This window comes from Mastomys coucha, unplaced genomic scaffold, assembly GCF_008632895.1.
Source record: "Mastomys coucha isolate ucsf_1 unplaced genomic scaffold, UCSF_Mcou_1 pScaffold22, whole genome shotgun sequence".
Classification (NCBI taxonomy): domain Eukaryota; kingdom Metazoa; phylum Chordata; class Mammalia; order Rodentia; family Muridae; genus Mastomys; species Mastomys coucha.
The window spans coordinates 101,199,397-101,211,608 of record NW_022196905.1 but is presented as its reverse complement, the minus strand read 5'-3'; the positions used below and the strand labels follow the sequence as shown (position 1 = coordinate 101,211,608).

General features: G+C 43.6%; 1 protein-coding gene across 6 annotated transcripts in view; it reads right to left on the bottom strand.

Annotated features, from left to right (window-relative positions):
• Nucleotides 1-12,212, bottom strand: part of Pigg (phosphatidylinositol glycan anchor biosynthesis class G) — a 41,495-nt gene that overhangs the window by 8,907 nt on the left and 20,376 nt on the right. For 3 of the 6 annotated variants that reach the window (XR_004109430.1, XM_031337243.1, XM_031337242.1), the window contains exons 7-10: nucleotides 9,684-9,901; nucleotides 8,906-9,187; nucleotides 5,253-5,710; nucleotides 2,489-2,680 (exon numbers count right to left, since the gene is read on the bottom strand). Coding sequence is in view for 4 of the 6 variants with exons in the window: in XM_031337243.1 (XP_031193103.1) it covers nucleotides 2,489-2,680; nucleotides 5,253-5,710; nucleotides 8,906-9,187; nucleotides 9,684-9,901 (1,150 nt within the window). In the remaining 2 variants the exon portion in view is untranslated. Of the gene's footprint in view, nucleotides 1-2,488; nucleotides 2,681-5,252; nucleotides 5,711-8,905; nucleotides 9,188-9,683; nucleotides 9,902-12,212 lie in introns of those variants that run through there. The other 3 variants (XR_004109431.1, XM_031337244.1, XM_031337246.1) reach the window with 3 other exon arrangements.

The window sequence follows — 12,212 nt, the reverse complement described above, 5'->3', positions numbered from 1 at the left end:
GATGGAGCATATGCTGGAATGGATGGTCCTGATGGAGCATATGCTGGAATGGATGGTCCTGATGGAGCTGACTTTGTGGAAAACTTGCTTATGTGATCCAAGGATTATTTGATAGCAAGACCAGAGCTATGTTCTTGCAACACTTTGCACAGTTAAGTGAAAAGTGTTTGTGCTGGTTGAAGAGCTAAGTATCTGAAATTTCTTAAGTTCAAGATGCTAATAGCAATTGAGTACGTTCATAGTTAAGTGGATTTAATAAGAACTTGAATGTTGACATGTCTAAAATGGGCAGTGTCAATGTGCAGTGGTCCAAACTGTTTAAGTCTGGGCTCTGCTGCTCACTAGCTCTGCTGTTTGGACAATTTAATTAACACTCTGACAATCAACTTCATTAAGCTGAAAACAGAATGTGCTTTCTACACATCACATGGTCATCCTAGGAATTATATATATGTATAAAAATAGACACAAAGTATTTGTACACAGTAGTCTGAGACTATGCCTAATAATTTCATCTTCTTAAATATATTTTCCCACAATATGGTATTTTAAGTAGATTTTAAGATATTTATATACTTTAAGATTGTCACTTAATGGTGGAGTGCCCAGCACTCAGGAGGTAGAGGTGGAAGCCCTACCCATTTAGTATGACTATTTTAACTCAGTGTTGATCCTATGGGTTACATGTGGAGGAGTGTGGCCCTGGCTGAGGAGCTGGAGTCAAATACCAAGCACATCTTTAATCATGCATGTCCTAATATAAAAGCTAAAGACAGGTCCACGTGATTCCAATAAAGCAGAATCCAGCAAATGTGAAAACCATCAGAATGTTTCAAGGAGTGAGCTTGTCCAAGGAGATGATACCAGGGCCACTAGGTATGATACCAGGGCCACTAGGTAGGGAAGGGCCACTAGATATGATACCAGGGCCACTAGGTATGATACCAGGGCCACTAGGTAGGGAAGGGCAGTAAGAAAAACATCTGGGTAGGTTCCCTGAACTCATTACTCCTTCTCATTCCTAGGGCTTCTATATGACTTTCAATCCCAGACATGCTTGGATTTCTGAGTGTAGGAGAAAGGAAAGGTTAAAGGTCTTGAATACTTGGTGAATATGGAATCACAGTGGATGCAGAACCAGATAGATCAGGATGAGCTCAGAATTTAGGCACCTTTGAAGCCAGGTGGATCTAGAACCAGTATATTTTTAAAAATCAAGATGGACAAGGTGAAGGATAGATGATTCTCCGTGAGTAAGAATGCTTAGAGAAGAGGCACACTGGCTATCTTCTGGACATCAGCAGAGAAAACAAAGCTAAGGGATCATAGTCTTGGGATTAACAATGCAGAAACCAAGTGTATAGATCTGGTGAAAACAAGAAATGCATTCACACACTGCACATGGGGGTTAAACATAACCTCACATGTAACATCTAACCTTGCTATCTGCCCAGAGTTCCAGACTCCAAAGCCTCTACAGAACACCCCCAGTCTCAGTTACCGTCTTCATGTTTCCTCTGGCTTCTTGCCGCAGGTGAAGGAAACACCCTGCTGTCACCAGCTGCAGAACCATCCTAGACCCATCAGCAGATGTTTTCTGGAAATCCCTTAAGCCTCTGGACATAGCCCTTGGCTTTCAATATTTGTTAAATCTAGTTATCTGTATAAGATACTCAAGTGAGTAAAAAGCAAGGCCTCAATCTATATATGATTGTGGGTCCTAAATATGACAATTAATATTTATCAAGCGACGTCATATTAAAAAACATGTTTGGTAAACTGGCATCATGTAAGAGTTTTATAGCCTATTGCTTCATAGTACTATGTTCTATGAAAACTACTGTATTCTATGAAACATATGTTCTATAACATATCTGTGAGGGTTGTTTCACTACTGATGAACAACAACAAATTATCTATTTTTTTAAACTGTAAATGATGTTTCAAAGGAATGAAGGTGCTTTATTTTCAGCTGCCTGTCAGTATTCTTGAGGTACTTTTAAGAAGGGTAGCCACCCTTTGCAGCCCTGACCAGGCACCCCAGCAATTCTATCACAAATACCAGACTCAGGGCTGAGCCTTCTTGATTTGTATGACAGGAAATCTTGGGCCTTACAAGCATAATATTGGGAAGCTCACTTCCTTTCCTAACTGCTTGGAGTACTTACTTTTGTATCCTTGTTTTTAAAGTCACGTCTTAACTTAGCAAAACCAAGTCCTAGTAAATGCAGGTTTCTTGTAACTCATTTTTAAATTGTTTATTAATGTAAAAAATAAACACAATGACCTTACTTCTGTGTTATTTATTTTCTAAAAGAGAGCTAACAAAGTGGCTCATTAAGGTTTTCTTGACCAGGATATAATAACTATAAATGAAATCACCATGTATAAAAACTAAAATCAAGTATTTTAAGGACTGATGTGGCACTTTTAGTATAGAAACACCAAAACACACAAGAGTAAGCCTTCATATCTCTAATTCACTTACTTTGAAATGCCTTTGTTGTCTGGTTGCCATGGGAACTGCACAATCCCAATGGCTGCCCTGTAGCAGAAGACGCCCAGCAGCCCCAGTGCTAGGGCCACCTTGGATACGAGGGAGCACCTCCTTTGAACTAACATGAAGATTACAACCAGGGAGAGGGCAGCCAGGCCTGAAAGCTGTACTTTGTGGTCAGAACTGAAATAAGATAGAAAAAGCCCAAATTACTACAAAATGGAATTGGTGATTTTATATTGAAGGGTTTTTAAAAAATTGTATAAAATCAAGTGATTTTTCCTAGAAAGGCAGAAATCAAAACAAAACAAAAAACAAGGAACTTAAAATGTCACAAAGACTACCATGCTGAGATCTCATTCACATCTTACTCTTAAAATAGTCTTAAAATAGATGCTGGTATTAGATACAGTCTGTCCTCCAGCATCCTTGATTTACTTCATTCTCACCCTGGCTCTGTTGCTATCTCACACAGAGCAACTCTCTTTTTTTTTTTTTTTAACACTTAGTGGTCTGGGTCCTTTATTTCTTTTTTGTACATTTGGCCATAAATTCATATGGAATGGGCTCCAACAGCTCAGGTTCTTTTCCGTTGGTCCTCACAAAGTGCGCTTCTCTGGGCGGTTCAGGCTGGCGCTTCAGCTGAACCCAGGTGCCCTTCTCTTTGGCTTCCTTTTTCTTCTGATCCTTCTCCTTCACCCACTTCAGAAAGCTGTCTCTGCTCTTTGAATACCTGATGTGCTCAATCTGCACATTGATCCTTTTGGCCAGAATCTTGCCCTTAACTTGCTGGTTTACAGTGATGCACATGGCATGCTGGGTGACATTGTAAACTCTTCCAGTTTTGCCGTGGTAACGTTTATGGGGCATTCCTTTTTGAACAGTGCCCATTCCCTTGATGTCTACAATATCACCCTTCTTGTAGATCCCATGTATGTGGCCAAAGGAACAACTCCATGTTTCCTAAATGGCCTAGAGAACATATACCAGGTGCCTCTCCTCTTTCCCTTTGTGTTCGTTATTTTGGCGAGTTACTGCAAGATGGCTGCTGCGGCCGAAAGCCAGAGCAACTCTCTTGACAGGTAGCTGTCCTGCTAAGAAGAGGTGAAAAGGCACTGCTAAATATACAAGAACTTTGGCAAGGCCAGCTCCCTTTTATTATTTACATAGTCCATGCTCATAATAATTTTTAAATATATATTCTGGAAAGATATACATTAAAATTGAAAAACGTAAATGAAACTGGCCATGGCAATTTGTACCCATAATCCTGACAAACAGAAGGCTTAGGAATGAGATCACAAGTTTGAGGTCAGCCTAGAATACAGAGCAAGACCTTGCCTCAAAACACACACACACATACTCACACATACAGAGAAAGAGAGAGAGAGAGAGAACACACATAATACAAAGCAAAGCAAAACAAAACACAGATATGACTGTATCAGGATGGGAAGAGATGATTTGATTTAAAACTACAGGCCTCACTCTGGAAGTCTCTGCTATGCTTGGTACATCCTAGGCATCCCTCTGGAATACTGTATACCATCATAGAGCAGTGGTAGTTAACTAAAAAAGCTTTGGAGTGGGCAACTAATGGGAGTTATAAAATGGCCTTTTACAGCTGATAGGAATGGTGCAGCAATTCAAGAAGAAAACATCTTAGGTGCAGGAGGCAGCACACTTGAGAAGGCATGCAGCACACTCATGCACAAAATGCTTCAAATTTTCAGAGAAATAGCAAGTGCCCACTATGTTTTTCTAGGCCCTGGAACTCCTTAACATATCAAACACTTCATATATTGTGCTGAGGAGGTATGGTTTATCAGCAAGCCTTGTTTCCTGAACTCCTAAGTGGGGAGCATATAGAGATGTTCTCCCAGAACTGCAGTGCAAACACAAAGATGCCAGTTGTAATTGTAGGATTATGAAAGTTTGATAAGCTAGTTAATACTTGGTAGAATTCTCCATGTTAGAATTCTCTTGGTTAGAGAAACTGGACTCTTTCTTTGATGCCCACTTCTAGGTCTGTGCATTTGTAAAGTCTGGGCAATATCATTTGTTTTGTTTCTCCACTATCAACCTGAATTTTCCCAAGCACTAGCAGGAATCCTTCTCACCCTCTACATTGCAATTTTATCCAGCCCTGCAACTTTCTGTTCCTCTGAACAGTCTTATTTTGCTGTTCATTTACTTTTAGCTTGAATCTTTGTTGTCAGACAGTTAAAACAGTCTTGACTTTGTCAGACTCAGTTTCTTCCACTTACTTCAAACCCTCTCCATCTACCCCCATCTGCATCTCTCTCTGGCTCTGTAATCTCAGTAGAAGGCTCAGGAGATGTTGAGAGATCTGCTATACATTTTACCCTCTAAGGATGGAGAGAGACATCCCTGCCAAGAAAGGAGAATCAGAAGGTAAAGGTGCTCCAGAGACTAGAGCCCTTTGCCTACTGACCTTATCTTCTTGTCCCCAGGCAGCAGTGTACAAAGAACCACCATGGACTGATCCCAGAGTTACATCTTTACAATGATCATTTTGAAACTCAGAGGTTCTCAATCATTAACAATTGGTCTGATTCAGCATTAATAAATCAAATATATTAAGTTAGTCTCTATTCACCTTTATTGGGGTATTTTCTTTTAGATCTCAAGTACTAGTCTTAATATATATATTTTTTAAAAGGACAAAATGTAGAAAAAGAAGACTATGTAACTATTCAGTTGCAAAGGGTTCCAGCCCATGGGTCATGCTCACCTGGTAAGCCAGTGGCTAAGGTCAGGGCGATGGGCTCCCTGCACTCCTGTCTGATTCAAGGAGCGCAGTAGCCGACAGCAGATCAGCACCAGCCATGGACTTGCCAGCACTGTCCACCATTTGCAGCTTCCTTGTGCTTCCAATAGGGAGAGCTGTTTACCTGCTGTGTCAGACTCAGGGGTATGGTAGCTTGTGCTGTCCTGTGGAGTATAGGCAAGGATATTTACACATTTTTGTTCCACAAGGAAGTGATGCTGGGGTTCACATTCATCTCTCAGAAAGTAACTCCTACAGGTTTCCTGGCACAGAGCCAGGCACAGAGTATTAATAAGGAAATACCACGTCTGGTGCTCTTCCTCCACAAAGCTGCTGGCTCCCAGGCTCAGAACATGGCCCACTGTGCCCAGAAGAAGAAGGAGGTTCACCTCTGACCACCCTGAGCTGGCATCAGCTGCACTCTGTTAGAAGGAAATGCAGTTAGTATGTGAGTGGTAACCTGAAAATTATGCATATCACCCTACATGTACGGTGTCCTTTGCTCGAAGTGAAAAGTGGTAGACACTTGCTGTCTTCCCATTTAACCCAAACTGCCTATTGTGGAGGGAACATCTTACATTGGAAGCATGGCCCTTCTTCCTGCAGAACAGCCGAGAGGAGGTCAAGATGTTCTTAAACTAACCAGGAGGACATGGACATAACATGTCAGTCAGGTGTTCTCACCCAGAAATCTAAGTCCCAAGCTCAGTGTCAGAGACTGAAAGCAGGTCCTCAATGTAGTGATTGAGCCCAACAAATTGCCCAGAAGATAGATCCTGCCCAACTGCCACATTCCCAGCATGACAGCATGTACCCCAGGACTACAGAGCTGCCACTACAAAATGATGGCCACAGAACACTGTCTCTTAAATCATGTTATGATTTAGATATGAAATACTTCTCTCACAAAGGGGAAAAAATCCTTATGTTATGAGCTTGGCCCCTACCACTGAAAGGTGATTAGAATAAGAAGGTGCAATTCTCCCATTCTTTCTTCTTTCCTCTCACTGCCTTTTAGCTGGATGACTAAGCAGCTTTTTTCAGCTAAGCCTTTTTTCCAATGAGATGTTTTCCATTAGTAGTAGAACCACCAGACCTAGACCGACATGTTTGAAACTGTGGGCTAAAGTAACCCTTCCCTCCCTTAAATTATTGATACCAAATATTTTGTAATGAAGAAATGAGCAACACAAATTAGTAACTTAAAAACAGCTCAAGGGAGTCTACAGAGCAAGTTCCAGGACAGCTAAACTTAGGCAGTGAAGGCGTTTGAAAACAGAAAACTAGTGATAATGTCATAGAACAAAGGGGCCAAGTTCCAGCCCCAGGAAGCAGCAGAACTCAGCAGCTTTGGTCATTTGGCTCTGGCTTTATTGTCAAGAGAAGAAGGAGACTACTGGGACTATTGATGCTGGTTAGCTGGAGCTAAGAAATTAGCAGTGATTAAGAAGAGGCCAGCATCACTGAGGTGAAATCATCTGGGAAGTGTTTCTGAGAGCATAGAGGCTGAGCTCCGGAGATAGCCAAGGTTGTACCTCGTGCTGCAGCTGTACTTGGTAATGTGTAGGAGTCACCCAGGTGGTACTGGTTTTGAAGGCATGAAGGAGTCATGAAGAGCAGCTGAGGTCTGGCACTATGAGAGGCCATGGAAGGCCATTGGTGAAGGCGCAGCCACAGTTGCAGTTGATGGCCCAGGACTGAAATGATTTGAGGCTTAGCACCATGAAGAAAGCTTATGAGAGGCTATTGGTGAAGCCTAGTTGCAGCAGAAGACTCCAGTGTACTGGAAATGCCAGTACCATGGGATGACCACCAAGAACAGTACAACAGTGAAGTGGATCAACCTGACCTTAGAGTGCTTGGACAAGTGACACTAGCCCTTTGGAAGAGCCCAGAAGATCATGTGTGGATCCCAGACATTAAAACAAGAAACTGCAACATTGAAGTTGTCTTGGAGACCCCAGGATGTTTGAGATGCCAGAGTCATGGGCTATCTGCTAAGGAAAGCTGCTAATAGGGAGTGGAACGAGACCAGCCAAAAGAAGTTCTGCTGCAGTCAACAAAGATGAAAAAGAAGTAGAGATCTGAAGACCACTCTGACACCAGACATGGAGAGGTTTGGAGTTTGCCCAGTTGGCTTCCTGTCTTGCTTTGAGGATTACAGTTAGGTAGTTGGATAAATCTCAGAAGAGACTTTGAATTTTAGACTTTTAACACTGTTGAGACTGCTCTAGACTGTGGGGACTGCGGAAGTTGGACTAAATGTACTTTTTATTATGCTATGGTTAGATACGGTCCCCATAAACTCAGGTGTTTGAACAAGCCTATGAGGGTGAGGGAGTGGAATGTGCTTGGCCCAGGGAGTGGCACGATTTGGAGGCGTGGCCTTGTTGGAGTAGGTGTGGCCTTGCTGGAGTAGGTGTGGCCTTGCTGGAGTAGGTGTGCCACTCAGGGTGTGGGTTTTAGACTCTCATCCTAACTGCCTGGAAGTCAGTCTTCCACTAGCAGCCTTCAGGTGAAGATATAGAACTCACAGCTCTGCCTGCACCATGCCTGCCTGGATGCTGCCGTACTCCCACCTTGATGATAATGGACTGAACCTCTGCACCTGTAAGCCAGCTCCAATTAAATGTTGTTCTTTACTAAAAACAAAACAAAACAAAGACAGCTCAAGGGCTGATGAGATGGCTTGGCAGGTATAGGCTTTGCTGCCAAGCTGGATGACCTGAGTCCTATTCTCAGGACACAGAAGGTAGAAGAAGAGAACTGAGTCTCATGAATTGTCCTTTGACCTCCACATGTGCACTATGAGGCAGGCACACACACACACACACACACACACACACACACACCAGTTCAATATCAAGAAGTTCTTGTCACTTATTGTTCTGGCAACTGTTAACTATGTACAGCAGTGTACACAAAGAAACACTATGAACCCAGAAAGTTCCTAAGGAGACAAACAGAGACTGTGTCTAAACCAGACACACAGCAGGGGATCTTGAAAGACCCTGTGATAGGAAAGGGGGCAGAGGGACACGGTATTCTGGGAGCTAGAGCCACTGCTCAGGCTTTCTCAGTCTTCTAATACAACCACACACCTCCTTCACAGTGCTCCATCATCACCTACCTAATAAACAAAGGTTGCCAGAGACCAAGAATTTCATAGAAAAATGTAAGCCTTGAAAAGAAAGCTTGGTAAGGCACATCAGACCAACAGGGGATCAAGCTTCCTTAGGAACCCCCTGAGTGCCCACTGTTCACCTGTTCACTGTCCATCATTTGAAGCCCAGAGATTCTGAGACTGAGGTACTCATGTCTTCCACACCCAGAAGGCCCTCCGTTCTAGTCCAGCTTTTACAGCTGAGAGTAAAAGCATGTGATCTGACTACACAACACAATATTACAGACAAAGATGCCCAGAAGCCTGGGAAGATATGCTTAGGTCTTTCTCCTGCAGTCTATTTGATGTGTGGTCTTTCTAAGCACTGCAGCACTGCAATGCTGGTACATACAAGATTTTCAACCAATTTATATTAATGAAAGATTGGCTAGCAAAAAAAACCCAAAAGCCCACCCACGAGGACCACATTATATACCCAGGGACTAGCCATTACCTTCTTCAGCAGAGTGCTGTCAACGACCATCCTGATAAGAGCAGACAAAATTGCACAGAACAGTGCAGAAACGAGTAGCACCACAGCGCCTGCTGCCAGCCACGGGAGGCTGCAGAGGTAGCATGAGCTCTCAGATGAGGTGCACACCAGGACGTGAATGGCCGAAAGAACCAAAAGCATCAAGTAAAAGAGCAGAGAAAACACAGGAGACAACAGAGGGACATCCAGCTCAGCCTTTCTGCACAGCACATGTGGAGTGCTAAGGAGGAGCAGGGTGAGAACCTGAGAAAGAAGACCAAGGGTGAATATGGAAGCCCAGGTATAAGAAAGTCCACTCAAATGAGCCCAGCCATCCTAACCTGCTGCTCATACACGAACAACAACAACACAGAATGACCCAAGGGAAAATTAATTTTAGTTGCTTGCCAAAACTACATAGCTTGATTTATATTTTTTATTTTTTATAGCAATGCTGAATGAAGCCATTTGCCACATGCAAATACTTCATGTAATCTCCTAAATCTGGATACACAATGGAAAAATAAAGAACATTCCTATTTTCTGTGTTACACTGATATTCTTCTTTTCAGACACTGGGTCTTGTAGCTCAGGCTGGCAAGATGTTACCATTCTCCCATCTTAGTAGACTGAATTTGGGAATTACAGACATATACCACCATGTCCAGCAGTAATGATATATAAATTCAAAACCATTATGTTTTAGCTGAGTTGCATAATCAATTTAACACCTAACCCATGATAATACAAGCATGTGTACCTCCAAAACCATGAGCGTCCCCACTGCCATCGAGTACATGTCATAGTGAGCCACTTGTGTGCTCAGAGACAGACTCAGGGTCTTCAGGGCACCCAGGTACTGCCTGAGTACTTTCGTCCCCAGGCCAAGCAGAATGTCTGAATGGTTTTCTTCCAAGTGCAGTTTGACCCAGTTTCCATGCAACCTTTCTGCCATTTTAAACTGTTCATATCCAGGATCTATCAGACAAAAAGATTATATATACTTATAATTTTTATTTAGCACATTCACTTACTCCTGAGACATTTTTTAGAACTGATACCTAATGAAGGCAATCTGTTCCTAGGCAAGACAGGTCAACACCACTACAGTAACACTGTAACAGCTGATGATGTATATCCGTCTACTGTCAACACAGCCAGAGTCTGAGTGTAGGGCGGCGGGCAGCGGGGGTGGGGGCACTGGTTGGGAGCAAGAGTTGGGTCCAGGCATGTCCGAACCCCAGAAATCTCATCTTGAGATTGTCAGGAGAGGATCACTCCCCTGTTGCCCCAGGCCTGCACATCCTGGCACAAGTATCCACCCCCTCACCAGGTTACTTAGCCCAGTAGGCAGCTTAAACTTCTCCCCTTGTAAGTGCATGTCCAGCAGCACCTGGAATTCCTCCTTATGCTAGTGAGGCATTTCCAGTGCCCTGGCCCTGGCCAATGATGTACACTCACCCTAATATACCCACTCACCATGCAAAGGTCTAAGTAGCCTTTGCTCCCGCCCCCTGACCCCACCCACCCAGCAACTACAAAGGCCACAGACAAAACTGGCACTTGGCACAGAATGCTTCTGGGTGTGGCCCAGGAGCAAGGCTGGCTTTGCCTTTAGGTCTTCAGAGAATGCTCTTAAAGGCAAGGCGCTGATGGTCTGCTTCCCTGATCTGGTCGTTCATTCTTTACCATGTTGTGCTTGCTTGTGACTAAATGGGTCTCAAACAAGACTTTTCTTCCTGAGATGCTCTGTTCTTTACAATGCACCACAGATCCCTTTATCACCCCCAACAGTGCTGCACAAAGAAAGCTCTGTGAATACAACTCATGCTTCACCAGGGCAGCCTCAGCAGCCGCAGTAGCAGAACCCTGCAGGCATTGTATTGCTGAGGACAAGGGCTCAGTGACACAATCACAATGTGAATCTGAACACTTCAGGTTGCACATGTCCTTACTACTGCCAATAAGCACACAGCTGGTGCCCTCACTGCTACATCACTCCAAAATAGGAGTTTCTATGTCTATACCCCAAGCCTCCACAATGATCTGCATTCATAATCCATGCCTCTCTTCCAGGGAGTCACAGAGACTCGGGCCACCTATGCATCTATAAGTGAAGTATAGAAGCCTGATGGCACCCTGTAGCCCCCACAACAAAGTCACAGAGACACAGGGTACCTGTGTCTATAACCCACAGCCTCCATAAGTAAGTACAAAGATCTGGTCCACCTTTGTGTGGCCTTATACATCTCTACAAATGAAACTCAGAGACACAGGATATTTGTGTTACATCTTACAGCCTCTACAAAAGGAGTCAAAGAAACCTGGGGTTTCTGTTCATGCAGCCAAATGAATACTTCCTAAGTAATGACTGTGTCCTAGACACTGACTCTTGATTCATAAACACAAAGAATTTTAAATTTAAAAAAGAAACAGCTCTCTGGGCTGGTGTCCTGCGCGGACCTTGGGCACAAGCTCTACAGCCAGTCCCACAAAACCCAGAGGAAGCTCCATTCCCAGGCAATCTGACACTCTCAGGATCAGAGGTGAGGAGGACCCAACATCTGGGAGTAACTGGGACCAGCCGGACCAGGCACACAGGAACTCCGCCAGTAGAGTGGCTCGGGTTCCTTCCAGTCTCTCTGGGCTAGTGTCCTGAGCAGACCTTGGACCCAGGCTCCACAGCCAGTCCCACAACACACAAAGGAAGCTGCTGCACTCCCAGGTGCTCTAACAAGCCTCGGGTCACAGGATCCCAGAATCACAGGATCCCAGAGACAGCCTGACTCTAAGGAGTTTCTGATACAACCAGGATCACAGGAAGGACAGCCTCCATTCAGATCTAGCAAGGGCAGGTAGCACTAGAGATAACCAGATGATGCGGGGCAAGAGTAAGAATATAAGCAACACAAACCAAAGTTACTTGGCATCATCAGAACCCAGTTCTCCCACCATAGCAAGTCCTAGACAGACCATCACACCAGAAATGCAAGATTCAGATCTAAAATCACTTCTCATGATGATGATACAGGACCTTAAGAAAGACATAAATAGCATCCTCAAAGAAATACAGGAGAACACAGGTAAAGAACTAGAAGCTCTTAAAGAGGAAATACAAAAATCCCTTAAAGAACTACAGGAAAACACAATCAAACAGGTGAAGGAAATAAGCAAAACCATCCAGAATCTAAAAATTGAAATAGAAAAAATAAAGAAATCAAAAAGAGAGACAACCCTGGAGATATAAAACCTAGGAAAGAAATCAGGAGTCATAGATGCAAGCATCACC